Consider the following 24,801-nt stretch of genomic DNA (forward strand, 5'->3'; position numbering starts at 1 on the left):
CGTTAATTTCTGACTGGTATGAGATATCATAGCCAAATCCAACCAGCTCCCGGTACACCTCTTTAGAAGCCTTTAGAACCCATTCCATGACTTTTCTTTTGATTAACCGCATCGTCACTTTGGAGACTACTGTAGGTCTACCACCTGTGTTTATTGTCCTACTTGAAAACAGCCGTCTAGAGTATCTACTAACAGTTGATTAATGTAATCCAGGCTCCTTGGAAATATCATACATTGATGTGGATGCGGTTAATGCCTGTTTGTGATCGTTTATTTTCTCCTCTGACAGCCGTTTAGGCATGCGATTGACGATTGGGTAAAAAAGAGAAATAATTTAAATAAGGAAATATAAAATTTAAAATAAAGGAATTGTAAGCGCTTTTATATACTGGCATCATTCTAATCATGTCAAGAATGTGAAAAATTATGATAGCAACCGGTTGGGTCGTATTAAAATTCGTCATTTAAAACATATGTGAACAAGTAAAAAATGTCGGATGTTCATAATACTACCTTTAGCGATCTCAAATTCCACCAATAACCATTGCCCATATCCAATAATCGACGAATAAATGCACTTTCTATTGAGGTACAAACAGTCAAGGTTTGAGATAGTTTGGTGCAGTACCAATGGACAACCAGCTGTAAAACCTGAATTTTGCAATTCCTTGCAGCAGTTTTGTGACCTACTGTAAGCAAAAAATATAAAGTTCAATTTTTACAAAAGTAAAAATATTGACGAAGGTTAAAAAATCCTGAAGTGGTTAAAAATATTTCAAAAGGTTAGAAAAATATCAAAAAGTAAAAAATATATCAAATGGTTAAAAATTTGTCAAATAGGTAAAATAGTGACAATTTGCAAAGTGGTTTGTTGTAAACATAGTTATTTTCTATAAGATATCAGTTGTATTAAAATAAATAACGATACACAAAAGATTAAACTATGATTGAACAATTCCACACTTTTCCAAATTTAGAACAATAAGATCAGTATTTGTCATCCTAGCGAGTCTAATCAATTGTCAACCCCAAAAGTAATTAGATCAAAGTTAATTGACTGGTTATTATTTCTATTGTTCAACTTCAGATGCATATATTAGAACATCGACAAGCTTTAGCTTAATCATTGGTTCTTCAGCACGACATTGTTGCCGAGTCTATATCTTTTATATCTACGCTCACAAAGAATATAAATAGATGCCAACTTTTTATCCATTAAACGGGGCTCTTTTGCAATATAAAGAAATCTGCAATAAAGAAGGATTTTAATTTTATATTGCTGCTATTGTTTTTTTGTTTAATTTTTTTTATTTAATCTTACGATTAAAACATTTTTTAAAATTAATCATCCTTCTGGTTCTTACCCTGGTAAACTGCTATGGAAAGCCCTAAGCAAGACAATCGACCCATGGAACAAGATCCATCTGATATGGAGATCGAACAAGCTAGTCAAGACCCTTCTCTTTCTGATGATGGCTCTGAAGTAATCCCAAAAATAAATGCCAATGCGCATGAAATTACCTCTGATCATGATGACATTGATGCTGAAGTTTCAAAGCTCCTAAGGTATAAAAAGGAAGAATCTGCCCGACTGTATCAAAAACATATAATGGCTGGTGAAGAAGAACAAGCAGACTTGGCTTTCAACAAAATGAGAAAATATGGTGCACAGTTGCTTGCTCTCTCTGGGAAACTGGTTCCCCTTACGTCTACTCCTGTCAAGAAGGAAATTGGTTTGCGGTTGACACAAAATGACATTCCAAAATTCCAGCTTACCTCTTGGCCTGATATCCCATTTCCTGGTGAGAAATGTTATGAATCTGTCGAACACTTTTTGCGGTCCTTTGAAAAGGTGATTTATTCTGCTGCTTTGGACATACAGGAGGTTTGGCGCCGGTATCTCCCTGTTTCGTTGGCTTTTGACCACGATGACTGGGTCGAAAAGGATCTGAAAAGGTGTGATACATGGACCTCAGCTAGAATTGTCTTTACGAACAAATTCCTGACTGACAATGCTAGAACAGATGCGATGCATCGTCTATTTACAATGACCATGAATAAACATGAATCTATCTCTTCGTATATGACCCGTTTTTTAAGCACTTGTATTGAGGCTGGGGCGAATAAAAATGATCCAATGGTGGCTGCTAGATTTAAAGCATCATTCTCTGAACCTGTTCTGGAGAAGTGTAAGACAGCTTTTGTTTTGAAAGAAAATAAAAATGTACCATGGACTGTAGAGAGAGCTGCTGAAATAGCAAGAAATTTATTAGGTGATGATCCAAGGACATACACCAGCTCATCCTACGCCAATATCGCCAGTGGTAGTAAAAGAATTCACACAAATGCTGGTCCTTTTAGTATTCCAAAAAGAAACAAAGGTCATGGTTCGTCTGGTGCTTTCTTTTGCTCAAGACATGGTGGTTCAAATGCAAATCACAATGAAGATGATTGCTTTAGTAAAACGAACAAAAAAAATGATGCTGCGTCGACCGTAAAAAATAAATATTATGGCAACAAAAATTTTCCTCAAAAGGCAAGCACTAGTAAACCCTGCCGCTATTGTGGTAGAAGTTGGTCCCATGGCCATCAATGCCAAGAATATGCAGACTTTAAAAGAAAACTTCATGTCGACCCAAAGAAACCAAGAGATTCGGACAAGTCAATCTATGCCATTGTTCGTACTACAAATGATGAAAATGACGATGATCATGATATGACAGAAGCTGAAAATCATGCATATGACTGTAAGGCATTATGAAATAAAATAACTGAAGATGAAGATACTAATCCTTTTAAACTTTTGACTCCTATATTAATAGAGGGCAAGAAATTAATTGGCAAGATTGACACTGGCAGTGATATCACTTGCATATCAAAAATTTGTTTGAATAATAAATTGAATATTGACAAAGTGAATTCTGTAAATGGTTCTTTAAATTTTTTGTCTTCAGATAATAATTGTAAACGAATTGGACAAACTGATCCTCTCACTTTAACTTATATGAATAACATCTCTTTTAAACATTCTTTTGAAGTTGTAAATTTTAATGAGACAATGACACAAGAATTTGATGTCTTGCTTGGAACTGATGTTCTTGGAAAAATGAATATCGGTCTTACTGGAGTAGCATACAAGTACCCAGGTAATGAAGATGATTATTCAAATAGATTAAAGGAAGACGCACAATTTCTTAATATGAATTTTGATGCCAATAATGAGATTGAACCTAACAACTCACCCTATGGTACCGAAGATCAACAAAAGCAATTCATGGCTTATATCCAGAATGCAATTGATGACAATCAAAATATTCCTGCTGGATCTTTCTGCACAGTACCAGAATCTGTAGTAGAATTACCAATGGAAAAGGGAGCAAAGTCCTTTAAGAGACAATATCCGATTGCTCACCGACAAATGCCTGAATTAGAAGAGCAAATAAATGAATGGTTAAAAGCAGGTATCATTAAAGAGAACCGCGCTAACACATCCTTTAATAGTCCTTTATTAATGGTACCAAAGAAAGATGAGAACAATGAGATAACGAGCCACAGAGTATGTTTAGATGTTCGTGGTATCAACAAACTAATCCCTGATGTCGTTTATCCTGTTCCAAAAATAAGAAGCATATTTGACAACTTAGCTGGTGGTGAAGTGTTCACTAAGATTGACTTGAAAAACGCATACAATAGTTTCCTTGTAGCCCCTAAAGATCAACACAAACTCTCCTTCCAATTTAAGAATCGAACATATACCTTTCAAGGATGTTGTTTCGGTCTAAAGACAGTTACTGCAATATTCTGTAAAGTGATGAAAATACTCTTCGCGGATATGGATTTCATTGAAACCTATGTTGATGACTGTGTAATCAAAGGAACAGCTGATAATCATGCTTCAAACGTAAAAAAGGTGATTGAACGATTAACTTCCGTCAACCTAAAAATCAATGTAAAGAAGTGCAGTTGGTATCAACGATCAATTTATCTTTTAGGATTTGTAGTTGAGAGTGGTGGTATCATCAAAGTAGATCCACGCCGCCTAACAAACATCGATAGTTGGCCTATACCACGCAATAAAAAAGAAGTGATGCGATTAATGGGTATTGTATCATATATGAGAGACTTTATACCTTTAATCTCTCGTGTAGCTGCACCTATCGACAGACTTCGTAATGATCCTGATGTACAAAACAACTGGACCCAAGAACACACTGATGCATTCATTGCTTTAAAAGAGATTCTAAAGTCAAAGACACTGTTGCACACTCCAGACTTGTCAAAGAAATTCTACGTGGCTACTGATGCCTCACAATATGGTGTTGGTGCAGTATTGACCCAAAGAGATGAGCTGAATAGAACTTTACACATTGCATTTGCATCCAAATCTTTGTCACCCTCTCAACGTAAGTGGAATACAACTAAACGTGAACTGTACGCGGTAGTGTTTGCACTAGAAAAATATCGTGAATTTTTATGGGGAAATAAATTTGAATTACGTACTGACCATAAGGCTTTAATGTATTTACATACCCAAGAACAAGCAAACCCTATGATGATAGGCTGGTTAGAAACTTTACTAGATTTCAACTTTGATGTAATTCACATACAAGGAATTCTCAATCAATTACCAGACTTACTCTCTAGACTTTATGAACCTTGCTTGAATAATGAGTTCATGCTGGGAGGGGGTGATGCTGCGCAAAAAGAAAATAAAAAAGAAAAAAAGGAAATTAAAAATAAAAATCAAAATAAAATAAAAGTTAAAAGACAGACAAACTCTACAGCAAAGAGACACAACTTGATCTATAGTCAGGACAAGAAACTAAATGTGCTAGCTGTGAAAATAAAAAATAAAAAGTTTGCTAATAATCCCACAACTGACTATATGACTCCTCCACCTGAGAAGAGAGCACGTCTACTTGAAGATGCTCATACCTTCGGACACTTCGGTAGTACGAGTATTGTGGAGCAGTTACATTCACAAGGACTTCATTGGAATAATATTTATAAAGATGCTACTGAGACAATCAAATCATGTATTGAATGCCAGAGACACAATATAAGCAAGAAAGGTTATCATCCTTTAAAGAATATTCTTGCATATCTACCATTTGACCATATTGGAATTGATCTTTTAGGACCTTTACCTGTTACGGCAAATGAAAATGTCTATGTCCTTGTGATGATAGATGTATGTACCAGGTACATCATACTGCGTCCACTAAAAAATAAACAAAGTGACACTGTAGCAAAAGAATTAATAAAAATCTTTGGTGACTATGGCATACCTAAAATCATTCAAAGTGATAACGGCAGAGAGTTTAAGAATAGCCTCATGCACTCATTATCCAAGCACCTAGGAATAGATCGCAGATACAGTACAGCCTTTCACAGTCGAGGTAATGGCGTGAGCGAGAGCGCTGTAAAGACGACATTAAACACTATAAGAAAAATGGTTAATTCTAACAGCAATGATTGGGATGATGTATTACCAATTGTCCAACTAGCGTCGAATTATAAAATAAGACACCGTTCAAAGAGTGCTCCATTTTCCTTGATGTTTGCTCGAAGACTTAATAGCTTTGAGGATTACGGTGATCAGAGTATAGCTGATAAGATTCCTAATAGACCTGTTACAGAACAAGAGCTAATTGAGAGAACTGATCGCATGTACCAGATTGTGTTTCCTGCCATTCGTGAAAGAACACAGAAGATCATAGAGGAAGCAAGCAAGAGGTTCAATGACAAAAATATGATCATAGATCTTCCGAAGGATACTGCAGTTATGGTTAGATTACCAGGACGGACTAGTAAGTTATCACCTCTTTATGAAGGGCCTTACATTGTCGTTCGAAAAACTCAAGGTGGTTCCTATGTCTTAAAAGATGAGCAAAATGAACTGTTACATCGTGAATATGTCCCATCAGAACTCAAGATAGTCTCTATTGACGAAACAGCTATAGAAGATACATACTATGAAGTTGAGGATATTAGAGATCACAGAGGCGGTCCAGGACAAAGAGAATACCTTGTAAAATGGGCTGGTTATGGTGAAAGAGAGAATACGTGGGAAAAAGCATCATCCTTCTCCAGCACAGTACCCATTGATAAATATTGGCTTAAGAGAAAAGAGTTGAAGGAATTAGAGCAAGCACGAAAGCAAAAGATGATAGCTAATGAAAAAGACTACACTAAAAAGACTTCTGCTAGACCTAATGTGACTGAAGAAAACAAGAACCATAAAAGAAAGGACATGGTACAAGATAGCACAGTCCTTAGAAAAAGTAAAAGAATAAGAAACAATAGAAACTAAAAAAAAAAAAAAAAAAAAAAAAAAAAAAAAGTTCATGTAGCAGAGCGGCCGCTGACTTCATAAACTTGCTGAGCATCAAGATACATAAATTAACCAATAAGAAAATAACATTTAGTATCTGCATGAATGCCGACTTGACTATTGTCAAGTCTGGGGGAGGATAATGTTGTAAACATAGTTATTTTCTATAAGATATCAGTTGTATTAATATAAATAACGATACACAAAAGATTAAACTATGATTGAACAATTCCACACTTTTCCAAATTTAGAACAATAAGATCAGTATTTGTCATCCTAGCGAGTCTAATCAATTGTCAACCCCAAAAGTAATTAGATCAAAGTTAATTGACTGGTTATTATTTCTATTGTTCAACTTCAGATGCATATATTAGAACATCGACAAGCTTTAGCTTAATCATTGGTTCTTCAGCACGACATTGTTGCCGAGTCTATATCTTTTATATCTACGCTCACAAAGAATATAAATAGATGCCAACTTTTTATCCATTAAACGGGGCTCTTTTGCAATATAAAGAAATCTGCAATAAAGAAGGATTTTAATTTTATATTGCTGCTATTGTTTTTTTGTTTAATTTTTTTTATTTAATCTTACGATTAAAACATGGTTTACAAAACGTCAAAAATTAAAACTTGAAGGTTTCGGCATTCACATCTTCATAATCATAGCTACATTGTTGAGTTTTTCAATTTCATTGAGTTATTGTAACTTGTTAGTACTTGGGATTTGACTTGTTTTAAAGTGATGTAGATTTGTTTATTTTGAGGTTTAAAGCCTTGGTTGACTTGAGTTTAGATAACTTGATTGAAAGTTTAACAGTTCTTTTGATAGAGTGAATTGTCTTTGAGTAGTGACCACCAAATCTTTTTAGATCAATAAGGTTAAGAGTAAGATTGTTTGATAAACGATAAAAATAAAAGGGATCTTTCTTGATTTGTGATAACTCGGGTATCAGATCAGAAAGAATAAGTAAAAATAAAAAGAAAAGAAAAGTTATTGTGATCCAATAAGAAAAGATTGCTTTTTAAGCGTAAGAACATTTGATTTCTTGAATTTATAGAATTTATTGGATAATGTTATTTTGTATAAAATATTCATCTTATTTATATAAAAATTGGCGTGGCTTATTGTTTGTGTTGTTTGACATTGTGAAATCTTTATATTTCAGGGTTTAGATAGGATTGAGGTAAGTTGTTAATATAATATATCGTGTTTTGAAGAAGGTGTTGAATATAATTTATATCCAAAGAAGTAAAATTGAATAGGTGTATGTTTGAGTGTAAGTGACCACCAGATCTTATTAAGTTGATCAGACTTGAATTGAATAAAAAGAATAAAGGTAAAGTAAAGATAAAATAAAAGGGATTTACAATGAAATATAAGTTTCAAGGGATTATTGGTTCTTCCTATTTATACAAATAAAATAAAGAGATATTTGGATTCAAAGGATATTTATTGTGATAAAGTAAGGTAATGTAAAATAATAGGTAAGATAATAGGATAAGATAATAATAATAATTGAAATATTTATAAAAGATACTGATATTTATATGTTTTTTGATTTTCATACTTTTATGCTGTTTTTGGTTTTTCTTTTGTTTTCTTCTTTTTTTTGTTGTCCTTGAATTCCTTTGCTATTAGCATAGCATCGTTTGCTATTGAGATAGCATCTCTCCTATAACCATAGGGGTTTCCTTTTTCGTGTTTCGTGTGTTACAACATCTATGTCGAACGACATCAATGTCGCTGGACATCAAAATTACTCTTGTGATCAGCATTGTTCTCTTGATCTAAAATTTCATCATTTGTGCTACAGTGCAATTTTAACGTTTTTCTCGTTATGGCCTTAGGAGTTTAAAAGTAAATTTGACTTTTCTTTAATGTAAAAGAGTTTGAGATCAAAGGTTTGTGTTTAAATGGGTAAATTTGGCTTGCTTGTAGTAAGTGACCACCAGATCTTGTATGTAGATCAAACAGTAAAAAGTAATAAAGAGTTTTCTTGATAAGAGAATATAAAAGTGATACGATGAAGATAATTTGACTTCAAAGGACTTGACTTGCTTGAATTATAATGTAAGGTTCGTTAGGCTTTCGGGTTTCGATAGATTTGATATAAGTTGCTGAGATAAAGTTTTAGTAATTGAATAAAGTATTGGATAGAGTAAGTTCCAAATAGAGTAGATAATTCGAGTTATAAGTTCGCTTGTGTATAGTGACCACCAGATCTTGTTAAGTGGATCAAACTTGATTTGTAAAGTAAAATGTAAAGAAATGTAATAAAAATATAAAATGAATACAATGAAGATAGCTTGCTTCAAGGGAATTCGACTTGTTTGTAATAAAATAAGATAGATAGATTTGTCTTTTAAGAGACTATTTATTGAATAGAAGTGAATATAAGTGAACTGAAGTAAATTGAAATAAAAGATATAGGGATATTTATATAAAAATAATAGAGGGAAAAGAAAAAGAAATAAGGTTGATATTTTTACTTGAGTCAACATTTTTACTTGAGTCGATATTTTTACTTGAGTCGATGTTGTGTATTTCAGTTAAATTACTGAAGTAAGTCGATTTCAAAGTCAGTTGTACCGTCCAAAATTTTATAGATGTCTTCATCATTCTCGTTACAATAAAGTAAAGATCAAAGAGTTTTAATAAAAAGGAACTCGATGTTTATTTGGATAAAAGATATTTTTCAAGTGAAGTTCAGTCAAATTATAAGAGGGGATATTTATATGATTATTTTTTTTTTGTGTTTTTCTATTTTTTTTTTTTTTTTTTGTTTATCTTTAGGGACTGAGGTCCCTCCTTCGACTGAGTCCCTCCTAGGACTGAGTCCTTTCTTCAGCAAAAGTTACACCAACTGCGTTACAACAATCACGACACAAGTTCGTTGCGCTACGGCAAAATGAAAAACAAACATTTCCCAATTAAACTGGGGAACGTCTTTCTGTGTGGAGAAGCTGGGCGTCGATCCCAGTGCCTCTCGCATGCTAAGCGAGCGCTCTACCATTTGAGCTACATCCCCAGGGATGTGGATGTAGCTCAGTCGGTAGGGTGTCTGACTATTATTGTGGTGGTCGCAACACTGCAAATAATGTAGGGGCTTTGACGTAGAATTTTAACAGACCTATCAATCATCGATCCGGAGATTTTATAATTTTTTTATGAGAAACCATTATATCTTGCTGTATTGCACTTTTTTTAATTTTGAAAAAAGATTTAGGTGCGAAAAAAATAAAGAAATTTATTGATATTTTTGTTTTTTTTTGTAGGGTAAGTATTCATAGAGTTATTCATATTTTAAAAAAGTGTCTTTTTTTTCAAATGATCTTTTTTTGGAAAGCCTGTTCCCCTCTATCGTTTAAAGACCGATGTCTTCTTTTTTTTTATTTTGCTCAGAAAAATACATATTAGGAAGGCAGTCTGTGGTTTTTAGCTTAGATCATTAGAAATGTGTAACAGAAAGTAACAAAATAGTCGTGTTTGGGAAAAAAAAAGACTTGGTTAAAAAAAAAGACTTGGTAAAAAAAAAAAAGACTTGGTAAAAAAAAAAGATTTGGTAAAAAAAGTTTAAGTAAAAAACAGTTTAAGTAAAAAAACAGTTTAAGTAAAAAAAACAGGGTCTAGCAATAGAAAGTTCATTGTTCAAATGAATACAATAATCTAAGAGCGAATATACTTTATAGAAATGCAAATACCTTTACATTATAAAAAAAGAATAAAATAAAGAAGCTCTGCTAACATTTTGTTACAAGGCAGTTATAATTAACAAATACATACAAAACTTTTTGTTTATCAAATAAATATATTGCTTTATTATTTTTTATGACAAATATTGTAAAAGAATATATGCTTTTAAGCTTATACTAGTTTATTACTTACTTTATGTTTGCACATGTGCGTAATTTGCCATTAGCCATTAAAGATGTGGGGCAATGACAACTTTCTTTACCAAAAAGAACTTTTTAGCAACAGGCAACAATATAAGTCTGTTATTCTTATAGTTTCTTTAAGTTGGAAAGAACAACTTTGCTCATGAGGTTCATGTTCGTCATCCGAATGTGTCCCATTAGGAATTCCTAATGTAAAAAAAAAGGACATTAGTTTTAGTCACTATTTTTTTTTCTTATAAACTTACATTTGGCCAGTGCTTGGTCTTTTCTTTTTATCTTCTTTAATTTTGGCATCTAGTCTATTCCATGAAACAAAACTAGGGAGAAAAAAAAAGTTATTTTACTGCCTTATTTCATTGTTTAAGCACCGACTGTTTTTGCAAATTTAGTATTCCTTTTTTATCAGGCACGTTTTTTTTTCTTCCTTATTTCTTTACAAAATACTAAATTCTTTAAAATGAACAACATGAACAACACCAAAATCGCCTGCACTTGTACCGAATGCAGCATGCATCCCGGTGGATTTAGAAGACTCACCAAAAGAACTGTTCTTAGCCATAAGCGTTTAGACAGAATCAGAGGAAGAGGTTTTAGTTTTATTTTTTTTGTATAAAGGCACTCGTGTTAATGTAAAAAAAAAAAAAAAAAATAGAGTCTGGAAGACAATCAACCGAAGTCATGCAACAATCAGCAGCCATCCATGAAACCGAAAGTGAGCATACCACCTTTGAAGGTATATTTTCAGTCAACAAAGCATTTTATATTAGAAGGATTTTATTTATTGAAGTGTATTTTGCAACTTGTTAGACCACATGAATGTTGATGGAGAGGAGGAATTGAGCCACGAAGATCAGCTCAAGCATCTTTTGGTGCTTTACGTGGTTCTTTTCCAAGCAAAGCACCTCTCTGTGCAAGCTGGTGAAGAGTTATTAGCCTTTCTTTCTTTCTTTGTTCGTGCTCTTGGCCATGGCATGGAGATTCCAACAAAAATCTCCACAGCTCGTGCCATGGTCAACTACTCGTCTGCCAGCAGTGGTGTCTCCCGTTTTCTTGTCTGTTCCCTCTGCAGAAGCGTGTACACCATGGGAAGTTTGCATGCCCGACAATGCTCCTACGTCAGGTTTGCAAACAACCCTCACCGCCAAGAACAACCATGTGGTAATCCTCTTTATGTTGGAAGCACCGTCAAGCCTGCCCTTGAATATCCTTACAACTCAACTTTGGAAACCTTAAAGAAGTTTTTTGCTCGTCCTGCCTTCGAGTTTCAAATTGAGCAGTGGAGAAGTAGATCGGTGGAAGAGGATGTTCTTTACGACATTTATGATGGTAGAGTTTGGGGCCAGCTTGCTGACTCAAATGCTCAGCCATTTGTCAACAAAGAAAGGTCGCTGATGGTGTCGTTGAATGTGGACTGGTTCCAGCCTAGTGACGGTATGCACTACTCTTGTGGTGATGTATACCTAACTATCAACAATCTCCCTAGAAGTTCGAGGATGAAGACTTCCAACATTATCCTCGTTGGCATGATTCCTGGTCCTGGCGAACCCACGGATGACCAAATTCAAAACTTCTTGCGGCCAATGGTGGATGAGTTGATTGTCCTGTACGATGGTGCGGTTATACCCACCTATCAATGCCCAAATGGTGTGCTTGTTCGTGTTGCTTTAATGTCAGTCAACTGTGACATACCTGCAGCACGTAAAGTAGCCGGGTTTATGGGGCAGTCAGCTCATAAGGCTTGTAACAAATGCTCAACTGTCTTTCCAAGAATCAGTACTGGCGCCAATTCATCCAAGCCTGATTTCTCCAACTTTGATGATGAGCATTGGGTAATGAGGGACAGCACCCAGCAAAGACGAGAGGCGTATGACTGGCTGAACGCGACCCATATCACCCAGCAAAAGGCATTGCAGACAAGTACGGGGAGTAAATGGAGCGAGCTTCATCGACTTTGCTATTTTGATGTGGTAAGATTGACAACTGTGGATCCAATGCACAACTTGTTCCTTGGTACACCAAAGAGGATGATTGAAGTTTGGGAAAGCCGTGGTTTGCTTACAGTAAATGATTTCAAGGCAATGGCTGATGAATCAAATTCAATTCTCATTCCTTCTCAATACTGCAAGATCCCTAGATGTATGTAACAAATATAAAAAACTTTAATTTATGTTCAAGCTAACAATTTTTTTTTTAAAAAAAAAAGCCAAGGTTGAAAGTTCTTTCAGCAATATGAAATCTGACGAGTGGAGAACGTGGTGTGTTGTGCTTTCGCCTTTTCTCTTGAAACAAAAGCTGACAAGAGAGCACTTCGATGTTTGGATGCAGTATGTTGAAGCTGTGAAGTTGGTCACCGGCCCCTTGATTACAGTTGAAGACATAGAAATGGCGCATTCACTTTTTAAGAATTTTGGCAAGTCATGTGTTCAATTGTATGGAAACTCTATGACAACCCCCAATATGCATATGCACATGCATCTGAAGGAATGCTTTTTGGACTTTGGTCCTTCTTATGCCTTTTGGCTTTATGGTTTCGAACGCCTTAATGGTAATATAAAAAATATTAATATTAATTTCAAGACAGGCTTCGAAACAACCTATGCCATTATGTTTACACAAAATGTTCATACGCAAGACCTCATACATTCATTACATTCATTCATTAACACAAACAACGAAGATATGCTCCTATTGGTGAAATCGATAGAAGAGATAGGCGAGGTTATGAGTGACGAGAGTGGTTTAACGCCATTTGACTACTCTCGTTTCATAGACGGGCCTAGTTTATTCAATTCGACGATCACTGGTAGTGAGCCTCTACCACCATCATCCTTTCCTTTAAAATTCAACAAGAAAACAGAACTTATATGCCATGAGCATTGTGATGCTTTAAAAAATTACTATATGAACACCTATGCACCTATGATAACAAATACATACATTGATACCACCATACACTCATTCAAAAAAATCACTTTGCTTGGACAGCTTTATCAGCCAGCAAGTGCAAATTCATTATCATCATCACCATCATCATTCATTCAGGCCATTGTCGACAATCAACTGCGCATTGGTCAAATATCATATTTTTTTACTCATTCATTTGGTAACAACACTCATTACTTTGCATTTGTCAACTGGTACAGCCATGCGACCCAACATTTTCCCACTTTTGATGGTACTGGCATCCAAGTGTGGAAGAATCAGTATAAACCAGTGTCAAGGCTTAGCATACTTCCGATTCATCGCATTTATAATCCTGCTGCTGTCAAGCCATATATCGACAATAATATTCTCACTTTCTCTCTTCCAAGAAAAATTTATATGTAACAATTATGCAAAACTATTCAATCATTTATCATTATCATTATTATTATTTTATATATTTTACTAAAGAATCATTCAATAGACTACTTTTTTTTTAACAAATGTTTATTCAATTTGGTAAGAGACAACAAAACAAGAAACAAACAAAAAAAAAAGCAAACAAAAAAGTGGATGCCTATGGCATTGGGTTGGCAGCAGCAGAGGAGGAAGGACCAGAAACAGAAGTGGGGAAGCCAAGAGCAGGGGAAGAAAAAGCCCAGGAAGGTAGTACTCATGATCGAGTTTATCTGGGAACTCCATCTCAACATTTTGCACTCTTCTTCTAATTGTTGGTGGAGCTCCCTTTCTCTTTAGTAATTCTTTGTACCCTTTCTGAAGCTCTTTGTGGAATTCCACTACCTGTAGGCAATTAAGGTATATTAGAAAATGAGATTTATTGATATGTCATACTTACTCTTTCACTTCTGAATGATGGCCGTTTGACAATAAACGTACGGCCATCTTCATCTTCTGGGCCATTCTCCTCATCAGAGGTCCAATCAACCGTCAAGATCTTTTCGGCAAATGGGAACCGTGCTTGGTATGCAGCTGCGTTAGCGTTGTAAGCAACCCTCCTGTTAAGGAGTTTCTATTATAAAGTATTGATGTAAGTATTATAGGCATTTTATATTACAATTTTTAAATATCAAGTACTTACTGCATTTACGCGGCTGCGGCAGGCTGACGTTGGTGTCGTCACAGCTTTCCCATTTGCCTTATCCACCATGTAATAGAACTTGCTTCTAATCATGGTGAATACTTGCGAATCAGTCAGGCCATTGAAGCGTTGGTGCTTCCTGACTTCATCGCGCAACAGATTTTTTACTTTTCTGTTGGCCTTGTCGGTGATGGACTTGAGCGTATCAAACTTGATGCCACGGCCAACCAAGTATTCACGGTAGTGATCAGCTATGTGATCCTATAATGTAAGTAAAAAAAAAAAGAAAAAAAAAGAAAAAAAAAGAAAATAAAGTTATTAAATTGTATTTGCTAATTGATACTTTAATTTTAGACTTACACTACACTGCTTTTTGATCCTGTTGATCTCAGCCATATCAACATACTGCTGCCCTTGCTGTGGCTGTTGAACTGGATGCTGCTGCTGCTGCTGCTGCTGCTGCAGTTGTTGCTGTTGCCACATTTGAGCAAAAAACTGCATTTGGGCAGCCATAATCTCTGGTGTGAGAGCAGAGGCTGCTCCAACGGCCTCTGCACCAGTATGGCTGCCAAAGCTTGCAACGGAAGCAGACACAGGGACAGGAGCGGACACGGGAACAGGAAAAGGAACAGAAGCAGAAGCAGAAGCGGAAACAGGAGCAGGAGCGGGAGCGGGAGCAGAAGAAAGAGAAGAAGAAGGAGAAGGAACAACAGTGGACGATGATCCAGCAATGCCCATGGAAACTCTTGCCCTTTTGGGGGCATTGCTGGGAACGTTGATGGGGGTGGCGACGCGTCTGGACATTTTTTTAGAATAAGCATAAAGAAGGAAAAAAAAGAAAAATGTCCTACAATGTTTTTTTTATATTCTTCTGTTTCTTTTGTACTCTCTTTTTTTTTAAAAAAAAAACACTATTTGGGTTGAAGATGTTAAACTTAACTAAAGAATATATTTAACAATATATAAACAAGCTTTTTGAATATTCTAATAGCTGCTCTAGTTTCAAAAATAGCGTTAGAACGAGCTTTCATGGTTATTAGATTTGACTGATACCGAATAGTTGTAACACTAGTAAAATGAGACTATAAAAAAAAGTATTTTTTTTTCCCTTTTTTTTTTTTTTTTTTTTAAAAAAACAATCTTCATAAAAGGTAAGTTCTTCATATTATATATACCATATTCCTGCTCTAACGATGCTTTTACTTTAGTAAAATCATATCGGTTGCTTTCTTGATGTTTGAAATGGTCTTTATAAAGTCTCTTTCCCAGGATTATCGTTGCTTCCTTTACTTGTTGGTATAAGCTTAACTAGTGTCTTTTTTTCTTTTTTTTTCCTGTTCCATCTAAAGCAAGGTACTATTACTTCTATTACATAACCTATATAGCTAATAATTATCATAGATACATGCTGCTTCCTTTTTTATTTGCTGGTATATGCTTAGCTAGTCTTCTTCTGGCCTATCTAAAGAAAGGTACTATTACTTCTACTACGTATACTCAATAGCTAATAATTATTATAGATATGTGCTACTTTGCTTTGGCCTTTACTATTTCTTTCTCGCCCTTGCTTTGGTTCTTGAGTACTGATGTCTTTTCTTCTTTTGCTTTGAGTGCCCAAGTCCTTGAATCCTTGAATCTTTGAATCCTTGTGTCTTTGCATCCTTGAGCTTGGCCTTTTTTTTTTTTTTTCTCATGAGAACCTTTTGAGTTCCACGAGATTAATTGATGTATTTTTAGATTAGTTGATGCTTTTTTGGTGACGATAGGTAAGTCAAGTAAGCTTTTAAAACACTACAAGCAAAGAAATACTGTATATTGTTATTATTATTTCATTTAAATAAAAAAAAAAGCTATTTTTTATAAACCAAATCCCTATTTTTTTGTGTATATAAAGCAATATTTATTGCAATATGAATGGTTAATAAAGAAGTATATAAAGCAATATGAGTGGTCGATAAAGAAGTGTATAAAGTAATATGAGTGGTCGATAAAGAAGTGTATAAGGCAATATGAGTGGTTTATAAAGAACAAAAAGACAAATAAAGCATTGATTTGAAAAGTATCATTGGTCCCCAATTTTTTTCTGACGTAGAAAAGACTATGAAAAGCAGCTACCAAGATAGACGTCCTCGCACATTAAGGATTAAATCTACTTAGAACTCTGAATTATCACTCCCGTCAGTATCTGCATTAGCAGGACGTAGAATAAATAATAGAATTATAGGCCCGTAAAGTATGGCTGATATCGTCGTCGGCATAAATATGCATTCAATCACAGATTTTGATATTGCTGAACATAAAAGCATATACCTAACAATTAACGATTCGCAGAGTTTGCACAATTATTTGCAGTGGCACACTGCACCCAAACCTGGTTATCCAAATTGATAAGGGTGATCTTTTTTAATAGTGGTAATTCTATTAAAGGAATGAGAACGTGGATTTCAATGTTAGAAGCCTGATTTTTATATCAGAAGAAAGCTTGAAAAAAATAGATTTTAAATCTATAAAAATAAACAAAAGTATATAATACGTTTGTTGAATAAAAAGACATTGTATTTTTTAAAAAAATAAACATTTTTCTTTTGTGCTACATGATGCCATACAAGATTACAAATTGGGAAGACCATCCTTTTTCAACTTCAGCGCAAGGTTTCTTAAATTCAACAAAGACCCAAAAAGCATTTCTATTGGCGTATAAGCTCGGAAATTCAAGTGATTGAGTCGTGGCGTTCTCTTTTTAAGCATTTTTCAGCTCTCATGTCGTATTTTACCAAAAAAAGACTTTATTAAATAAAAAAGGCGATTAATTTTAGTGACAAGTGAGCAAAAAAAAAAAAAAAAAAAAATTACATTCCCAGCATTGACATTACAAAAGGAATTTCTATTCATTGTACTGTTTTAACTTGAATGAAAAACGCAGCGTTTTAAATTTGGGTTAAAAAAAAAAGTACTTTGAATTTTTTTTTTCATTAAAAAATAAAAGTGGACCAAATATGGCGAAGGTGAAAAGCATCACACAGAAATCTAAAAAAAGATTCAAAGCCCACAATATAAACGGCAAACTTACTTTATCTGCAACCAAATCTACTATCCAGCGATTGTTGGTATGATGTAAGTATTTTGGCTACACCAATCATAATGCTTTGCTTTATTTTTAGATTTTCAACTGAATATCAATTCTCCTTGGCTATTGTTTTTGAAATCATATATAAACGCGTAAAATAATGGATCAAGCTTATAAAATAATCTTTTATCATATTTACAATGAATTCTTCAACCCAATACAAATTTAAATGCTACTGTAGCCAATGTTCTGAAGGGAAAATTGGCAAGTACCAATTGGTTGCTCGATGGACCCTTGCTCGCCATAAAAAAAGGAAGCTGCTAAAGGTAGTTCACTTACATTTAGATAATATTTTTACTGACGCGTTAAATATGCATAGATGAATCAGAAAAGGTCCAAGAAATTGATGCCAATAATGAGATGATTGAAGCAAATAAAAGCGATTCTGATGATGATGGTACAGAAGACGTTTCAAATTGGGAAGTGATGGAAAATGATGAAGTGAATGTACAGTGACCCACAAAATTGTCCCAATGTTTCGTAATTTTCTCTTCTAGAGCTTGTAGAACCATAGTTATTAAGCTAATGTACACCTTGTTGTATATCATTCAATAGCCAAAGTCATGTATAAGCAAAAGATGTGACGCAATTTCAGATTAAAACAGCGCCAACGGAGATAGAGGAGCTAAAAAACAAGCGGTGCATTGGGACAATTTTGTGGCACTTTTGAAAAAAAACGAAAAGCGATGAAATATCGACCCACAAGTTGTACAGATGTACCAAACTGCTTACAAATGCACATCGTATGACTCTAAGTTGATCTTTACTCATTGCTGAATTTTTAATCTCCTACTGATTTATTACTCGCCCATTATATCTCAACATGAAACAAGTCTCTCAAGATACAGTTGTTCGAGCAATTTCGTTACTTAAACAAGGTAAGTCGATTCGGGAAGTGGAAGGTGTTACTGGCCTAAGTAAGAGTACTGTTGGGAGGCTCCGAAAAACCCATTGCGTTGGACTTGAAAAGCCAAAAGCTGGTCGGCCCAAGGTGCTATCTGCGGCTGATGAGCGTTATTGTGTGCGCCAAGTGACCAAAAACCGCATGTCTAGCGCAACAAAGGTGGCTAAGGAGCTAGAAAAAGACACCGGAAGAAAAGTAAGTGCCGAAACCGTGTGCAGAACCCTTCGCAAGGCCGGTCTTGGTGCGATTGAGAAGCCGAAGAAGCCTTTGCTTAGTGCTAAAAACATCCGTAAGAGGCTTTCTTGGTGTATGGCTCACAAGGATTGGACTATAGATGACTGGAAACGTGTTGTTTGGTCGGATGAGACAAAAATCAACAGATTCAATTCGGATGGACGCACCTGGACTTGGATTCGATCCGGAGAAAGCCTAAAACCGCATCATGTGAAGATGACTGTAAAACACGGTGGAGGCAATATCATGCTGTGGAGTGCCATTACTTACGCTGGAGTTGGTTGGATGTGCAAAATCAATGGTAACATGGATAAAACATTGTACAAAGAGATTTTGGAGGATGAACTGGAGCGTACAATTGAGTATGGAACCAATAAGCTAGGGCTAGAAAGACATCAGGTGATCTTCCAGCATGACAATGATCCCAAACATACGACTAAATTAGTAAAAGAATACCTTAAAGAGCAATCCTACAACATTCTGGAGTGGCCTGCACAGTCCCCTGACCTCAATCCAATTGAAAATATGTAGTCATTGTTAAAGAGAAGGCTGAATGATTATGAAACAGCACCAAAAGGCATGAATGAATTATACGAACGAGTAACTAAAGTTTGGTACGACTTAATGAAGCCAGAAGAGTGTCAAAAGGTTATAGAAACAATGCCTAAGCGTATAAAACAATGTATCAAGAACAAAGGACGTTGGACTGACTATTAATATCAGATAAATAAACCATTTTGTTTTTTTTCAAAAGTGCCACAAAATTGTCCCAATGCACCGCTTGTTTTTTAGCTCCTCTATCTCCGTTGGCGCTGTTTTAATCTGAAATTGCGTCACATCTTTTGCTTATACATGACTTTGGCTATTGAATGATATACAACAAGGTGTACATTAGCTTAATAACTATGGTTCTACAAGCTCTAGAAGAGAAAATTACGAAACATTGGGACAATTTTGTGGGTCACTGTATCTGATAGTATGGATATTGTTGAATTTGATATGCCTCAAGGTAATTATTTCCTAAAAGTAGATTACTATTATAAAGAATAGATTACTTACATTATTAATTTTTTAGTTGAAATCAAGGGATTCCAAAATGATGTTGTTGCTTTTATTGCTGTCTTCTTGACCTATTTCCAGTTATTTTTCATATCAGAATATGCTGCTGAAATAGTAATGAAATTTGCCAATGATCTTGCTCTTCTCTTAAACCATCAACCAATTTTTCCCGCAAAATTGGATACCATGCGTAACGCTGTTGGAATTGATTATACTTACAAGGGCATGTTTCGCCTTGTTGTCTGTCCCGAATGTCATACCTTGTACCAGCCTGAAGGAGTACACTGTGATTCGAAGTGCACCTTTTCTGAATTTCGTATCACCTGTAATGCTTCACTCTTCAAGCCTGTTACAATTGGTGCAAGCAAAATGTACGCCAACAAGGTCTCTGCATTCAATTCCATCAAGTATGCCTTGACTGTGATGTTCTCACGACCAGGCTTTGAATCAGCAATTGAAGCATGGCGCTATCGTACTCGTCATAACAACACTATGTATGATATCTATGATGGTCAACTTTGGAATGAATTCAAAGATAGAGATGGTAATGTATTTACCAGTCAAGCTAGATCCATCCTATTCACTTTGAATGTCGATTGGTTTCAATCTTCAAAAAGAACCGTGTATTCTGTTGGTGCTGTCTACTTGACGATAAATAATCTTCCAAGATCCATCCGATATAAAAAAGAAAATATCATCTTGGCTTGTGTTATTCCTGGTCCCAAAGAACCCAAGGACACACAAATCAACAACTATTTACAAGTTTTGGTAAATGATCTGAAGGAACTTTACTACGATGACTTCTTTACCTGTACGGCTGAATCTCCTAACGTGCCTGTCCCAGTTCGTGCTGCTTTGTTCTTGATTGCTTGTGATATTCCTGCTAGCCGAAAGGTTAGTGGGTTTACTTCATTCAATGCCACTGTACCTTTTAACAAGTGCTCAACAGCATTTCCTGCTCGTTATAATACTCATCTTCAACGTGATTTTTCTTTTGGTCTTGAAGATATTGATGCTTGGTCACTTCGTACCAATATTGAAAACCGTTATCATGCAAAAAATTGGAAAGAAGCAACCACCAAGAGACAAAGAGCCGACTTGGAACAGAAGTTTGGTACTCGGTTCTCTGCCTTACATGATTTGGAATACCTTGATCTTGTTCGTTGTACTGCCATTGATCCAATGCATGGCCTTTTCCTTGGAACAGCAAAGAAAATGGTTAAAATATGGCGTACAACTATTTGTGACCTTACCCATGAATTATACCTGACTGATGCTGACTTGAAAGAAATGCAAAAAGAAGCAAATGATATTATATTGCCAGCACAATACACGCCAATCAATCAGAAAATTGCCAGCGATTTCTCTGACTTAAAGGCTGATGAATGGAGAACCTGGTGTCTTGCTCTTTCTCCTCTTTTGCTCAAGTCTCGTCTTCCAGTCCGCCATAAGGAAAATTGGGCAAAGTTTGTACAGGCCTGTCATATTGTATGTCGTCCATGCATTACCCAGAATGAAGCCATGATGTAATAGACGAAGGTAAAAAGAAATAAAAAAGCACCAAAACGATAATTACTTTGAGATACTTTTTATTCTTGATTATATCCAAGTTAAAGTTGTCCTTTTTTCAATCAGGATTTAGGTGGAATATTTATATTCTTTTGAATGATAATTCATGGGGACGATTGAGTTAAATCAATTGGTTCTTTCTTGATGTTTCATTATGGATTGGGGCATTGTCATCATATCTTGTTCCATGGAATCTTATCTTGTATAATTATATTATAAATCGTTGTTCTAAGCTACTAGTGTTGCATTTATAAATAGTCATCCATGGAATCGTTGTTTAAGACGGCACTTGTATTTTGTTCCTGAATGGTTATTGGGTTTGAGTAAACTCGGTTACTAAATAAGTGCAGAAAGACTGAAACCTAATAATGGAGACAACAGGAGCTATTAAGGCACCAATCGGATTATCGATAGGATTATTTCTCAATCATTCGTTTAGATCAATAAAGTTACTATGCAAGAAAAACAATATTCTATTCTGACATACATAGTCTCAATGCAACTTAATACATTGGATCATAAAAGAGATTATGCAAAGACTCATTACTATAACAAGTTGGTATTATATATGCAAGACATTCATTACTCTTTATGATATAATTCATCGTCAGATCTTTATGATTCAACTATGCTAGTGTTGGAGATGTTTGGTTTATAGCATAATTTATTATTTTATTATGTCTACCTATAACACATGATAGCCCACAAGCTATTCCATGAGTTTGTCCTTGGTGTTGCTGAATTGTATGGTCCAGAGATGGTCACTCCAAATATGCATCTTCATCTACATTTAAAGGACTCCATCCAAGACTTTGGTCCAATCTATGCATTTTGGTTACATGGCTTCGAGAGACTTAATGGGGACATTAAGAAGATGACAGTAAACCACAAGACAGCGTTCGAAGTTACGTACATGAAGAAGTTCCTTTCTGTTGTACATTATGGTGACTACATCCGTAATTTACCACAAGGAATTAAACAGAACCCAGTGATGATGTCTTCCTTTGGTTACTTGTCACCGACACCTTCTGATTCCCTTGTTGCTTCATCTGTTTCAACCAGCTTTGATTTCAGCTTATTTGTCAGTGCTCCTCTACGTTTGAATGATACCTTCACTGGTGCTGAAATTCTACCTCCTGATACGCAAGCTTCTTCTAGACACAAAGTTAGTGTTAATAGGTTGACTCGAGCCCATTATGGTTACCTTCTTGCCTTTTACAGGCTTGTATATACTGATCGAACATTCGCAAGTGCGCTTATTCCAGAAGACCTTGATGACTTATCTACGATGGTGCTCCCCGATATTTCTCTTTTCTCTGAAATTGAAATCCTTGGGCAAACATATCGACCAAAAGCATCACGTACTACTCGTGGTTGTTATATTGAAGTCGCTTGTAATTCTGCTTTTCCCGGAAAAGAGGCTGAGATGCGGATTGGTCAGGTGCAGTATTATTTTAGCCATCAGCTTCAAATGAAGTGAGATATTTGCAGATAAAAATTTGAGAATTAAAAGGAGATAGTACTTGAAAACTAGTGAATGAGTCTCTATGTAACCTCTTTATTAGATTTCAAGACGAGAGAGAGAACCCATTTAATCAAACTACGCCTTTATATAGGAAATAAAATTATTCAGGGACCGAAGTGAGTTCAAGGTCAATTTTAGTATTGAACTTGAATAATATAAATATTGTATATGGTTAATATTGTAAATGAGTCTTAGAGAATATGTAATATATAATATTATGTATTCAGTACTTGTTATTTTTTATATAAGATTTGAGTAATCTCATACGAATAATAAGTATTTAATGGGGTAAATACGACATGAAGAAAACTATGATGCCAAACGGTCGAGTCTTTGCACCAAATGTTTTTGATGAACACCTCTTTGCTTTTATACGTTGGTACAACGCTCCTCTTCATCCTTTTCAAGGATTTGAATGTCTTGGTGCCGTGTATTACCATAACTCTTTTCGACCAGCTGATTCAGACTGTATTCTTCCAGTATCGCGTATCTTTACTTGTGTTGCTATGAAGCAAGGCTATCCTGATAATCATGTTGTCTTTTTACCTCTCCCAAGAAAAACCATTGGTTTGTAAAATATAAAAAAATAAAGTAAAAGTAAAAGTAAAAAAAAAAAATTAAAATTTAAAAATTCAAACACCGCGTTTCTTTATATTTTTTTAATTTATTTTACAAGTTTTTTTGTTTTTAAAATAGCAAGTTGCCTTCATCCAACTCCATTTCGGAACCAAAAGCCCAAGCGATACCCTCTTCAGTTATATTTTCTTTCTTTATGAAGTCAGGAACAGGCAACGAACATTTTCTTTGTATACGAGGAAGAAACTGGATGCTGCTATTTCCAGTTCTTTGCCTCTTTGCTTTCTCACTTGCTATCTGATCATCCAAAAGCTTAAAGATTTCGGTACACTAAATATTGAATAATTAGCCGATTGCGCTTAAAAGATACTAATTAAACTTACAGCAGGTGATTTGTACGTTGGTACTCGAACTTCAAAATAATCGACGGTTTTCTTACACAAGACAGACATGCGTTCCTTTTCGGTAAAAGGAGTTGTTCTGTCTGGATTTTGCTCCAGAAGAACTTCTTCCACCTTGTCCATTGTATCGCTACTGTACATGTCTTCTTCTTCAGACATGTATTGCTGTTGAAGCAAGTACTCACAGTTGGGATAATTGTTATAAACGCCTTGGTCCTTGTATTGCTCGTATATAGCCTTACGAGCTCTTGTTTTCTAAAAAAGCAAAGTCAGTTTATACGATTACAGTAATTTATGTAGCACTTACAGCACTTCTACGAGTGACTTTTGCTGCTTTTCGTTTTCTTATAAACTCTTCAACTGGATCTACCTCTTCACCAGTGGATATCCCGGCCTTCTTTGTATAAGACTGGCGCTCGAGGTACTTGCGTAAATCGCGGTTGTTTGTATTTTTATATGAATAATGACTATTCACATAATCTTGCAATAATTTGAATACTTTTTGATTTTCAGTAGACTTTAGAGGCTTTTCAAGAACGTATTGAGACGATGGCGGCAGGTTGTTGTAGTGATTTCTCACAGCATCCTATATTTCAGAGAAAATTGATTAGTACATTTGTTTAATATTGAATTTTAATGTTCTTACTTTTACAGCAGTAGCAATTGGCTTTGCGCCTTTGCCTGATTCTGCTTCAAGCTCATCGTATGCTTCTTTGAGCTTTCTGTATGCCATTTGCAAGGCCAGCTTTTCCTCTTGCTCTTTTCGAAGCATCTCCTTCAAATCATAGTTTTCTTTTCTTATCTCCATATACAGTGGCTACCAAAACCGTTCGCACAAAACGTATTTTTTCCTTTCTGAATCTTTTGTGACCTATTGCGCATAAAAGATACCATATCTAATACATATTTCCTAAGAGTACAAACTCTTGGCTTTCTGATGAAGTATAAAATGTTACCCTATGCGCACCCTAACTCGTACTACGGAGAATCAAAACTCAAAGGCACATTCGAACGGTTTTGGGGCCACGCTTGAGGAATTCTTCGATTGCGATAAACGCAGTCACTGCACCCTCCAATTCTTCCAGAACTTTCGCTGCTTACTAATTCACCACTGCGCATTATTTTTTTGCCTTTTTTTCTTTGTCATTCGC

General features: G+C 35.3%; 7 protein-coding genes and 1 non-coding gene across 8 annotated transcripts; 5 read left to right on the forward strand and 3 right to left on the reverse strand.

Annotated features, from left to right (window-relative positions):
• Nucleotides 1-1,408: 1,408 nt before the first annotated feature.
• Nucleotides 1,409-6,313, forward strand: RO3G_13144 (uncharacterized protein; the record flags this gene model as incomplete). Its single annotated transcript, XM_067667728.1, has 2 exons — nucleotides 1,409-2,747; nucleotides 2,916-6,313. The coding sequence occupies 2 exons, from the start codon at nucleotides 1,409-1,411 to the stop codon at nucleotides 6,311-6,313; spliced, it is 4,737 nt and encodes a 1,578-aa protein (XP_067523829.1).
• A 2,980-nt stretch (nucleotides 6,314-9,293) lies between these two features.
• RO3G_19159 lies at nucleotides 9,294-9,366 on the reverse strand. Its single transcript has one exon. It is a non-coding gene; the product is annotated as a tRNA-Ala (tRNA).
• Nucleotides 9,367-10,912: 1,546 nt separating this feature from the next.
• On the forward strand, nucleotides 10,913-13,561 carry RO3G_13145 (uncharacterized protein; the record flags this gene model as incomplete). Its single annotated transcript, XM_067667729.1, has 3 exons — nucleotides 10,913-10,967; nucleotides 11,042-12,370; nucleotides 12,438-13,561. 3 exons carry the CDS (start codon nucleotides 10,913-10,915, stop codon nucleotides 13,559-13,561), a joined length of 2,508 nt encoding a protein of 835 aa, XP_067523830.1.
• Nucleotides 13,562-13,991: 430 nt separating this feature from the next.
• Nucleotides 13,992-15,059, reverse strand: RO3G_13146 (uncharacterized protein; the record flags this gene model as incomplete). The annotated part of the gene is made up of 3 exons (XM_067667730.1): nucleotides 13,992-14,186; nucleotides 14,256-14,516; nucleotides 14,616-15,059. 3 exons carry the CDS (start codon nucleotides 15,057-15,059, stop codon nucleotides 13,992-13,994), a joined length of 900 nt encoding a protein of 299 aa, XP_067523831.1.
• A 3,368-nt stretch (nucleotides 15,060-18,427) lies between these two features.
• On the forward strand, nucleotides 18,428-19,051 carry RO3G_13147 (uncharacterized protein; the record flags this gene model as incomplete). Its single annotated transcript, XM_067667731.1, has 1 exon — nucleotides 18,428-19,051. The coding sequence occupies one exon, from the start codon at nucleotides 18,428-18,430 to the stop codon at nucleotides 19,049-19,051; it is 624 nt and encodes a 207-aa protein (XP_067523832.1).
• A 447-nt stretch (nucleotides 19,052-19,498) lies between these two features.
• RO3G_13148 (uncharacterized protein) lies at nucleotides 19,499-21,109 on the forward strand (the record flags this gene model as incomplete). Its single annotated transcript, XM_067667732.1, has 2 exons — nucleotides 19,499-19,529; nucleotides 19,596-21,109. 2 exons carry the CDS (start codon nucleotides 19,499-19,501, stop codon nucleotides 21,107-21,109), a joined length of 1,545 nt encoding a protein of 514 aa, XP_067523833.1.
• A 733-nt stretch (nucleotides 21,110-21,842) lies between these two features.
• On the forward strand, nucleotides 21,843-22,628 carry RO3G_13149 (uncharacterized protein; the record flags this gene model as incomplete). The annotated part of the gene is made up of 1 exon (XM_067667733.1): nucleotides 21,843-22,628. The coding sequence occupies one exon, from the start codon at nucleotides 21,843-21,845 to the stop codon at nucleotides 22,626-22,628; it is 786 nt and encodes a 261-aa protein (XP_067523834.1).
• Nucleotides 22,629-23,360: 732 nt separating this feature from the next.
• On the reverse strand, nucleotides 23,361-24,422 carry RO3G_13150 (uncharacterized protein; the record flags this gene model as incomplete). Its single annotated transcript, XM_067667734.1, has 4 exons — nucleotides 23,361-23,579; nucleotides 23,633-23,905; nucleotides 23,958-24,236; nucleotides 24,297-24,422. The coding sequence occupies 4 exons, from the start codon at nucleotides 24,420-24,422 to the stop codon at nucleotides 23,361-23,363; spliced, it is 897 nt and encodes a 298-aa protein (XP_067523835.1).
• Between the last annotated feature and the right edge of the window lie 379 nt (nucleotides 24,423-24,801).

Source organism: Rhizopus delemar, genomic scaffold (genome assembly GCF_000149305.1).
Source record: "Rhizopus delemar RA 99-880 supercont3.11 genomic scaffold, whole genome shotgun sequence".
NCBI lineage: Eukaryota > Fungi > Mucoromycota > Mucoromycetes > Mucorales > Rhizopodaceae > Rhizopus > Rhizopus delemar.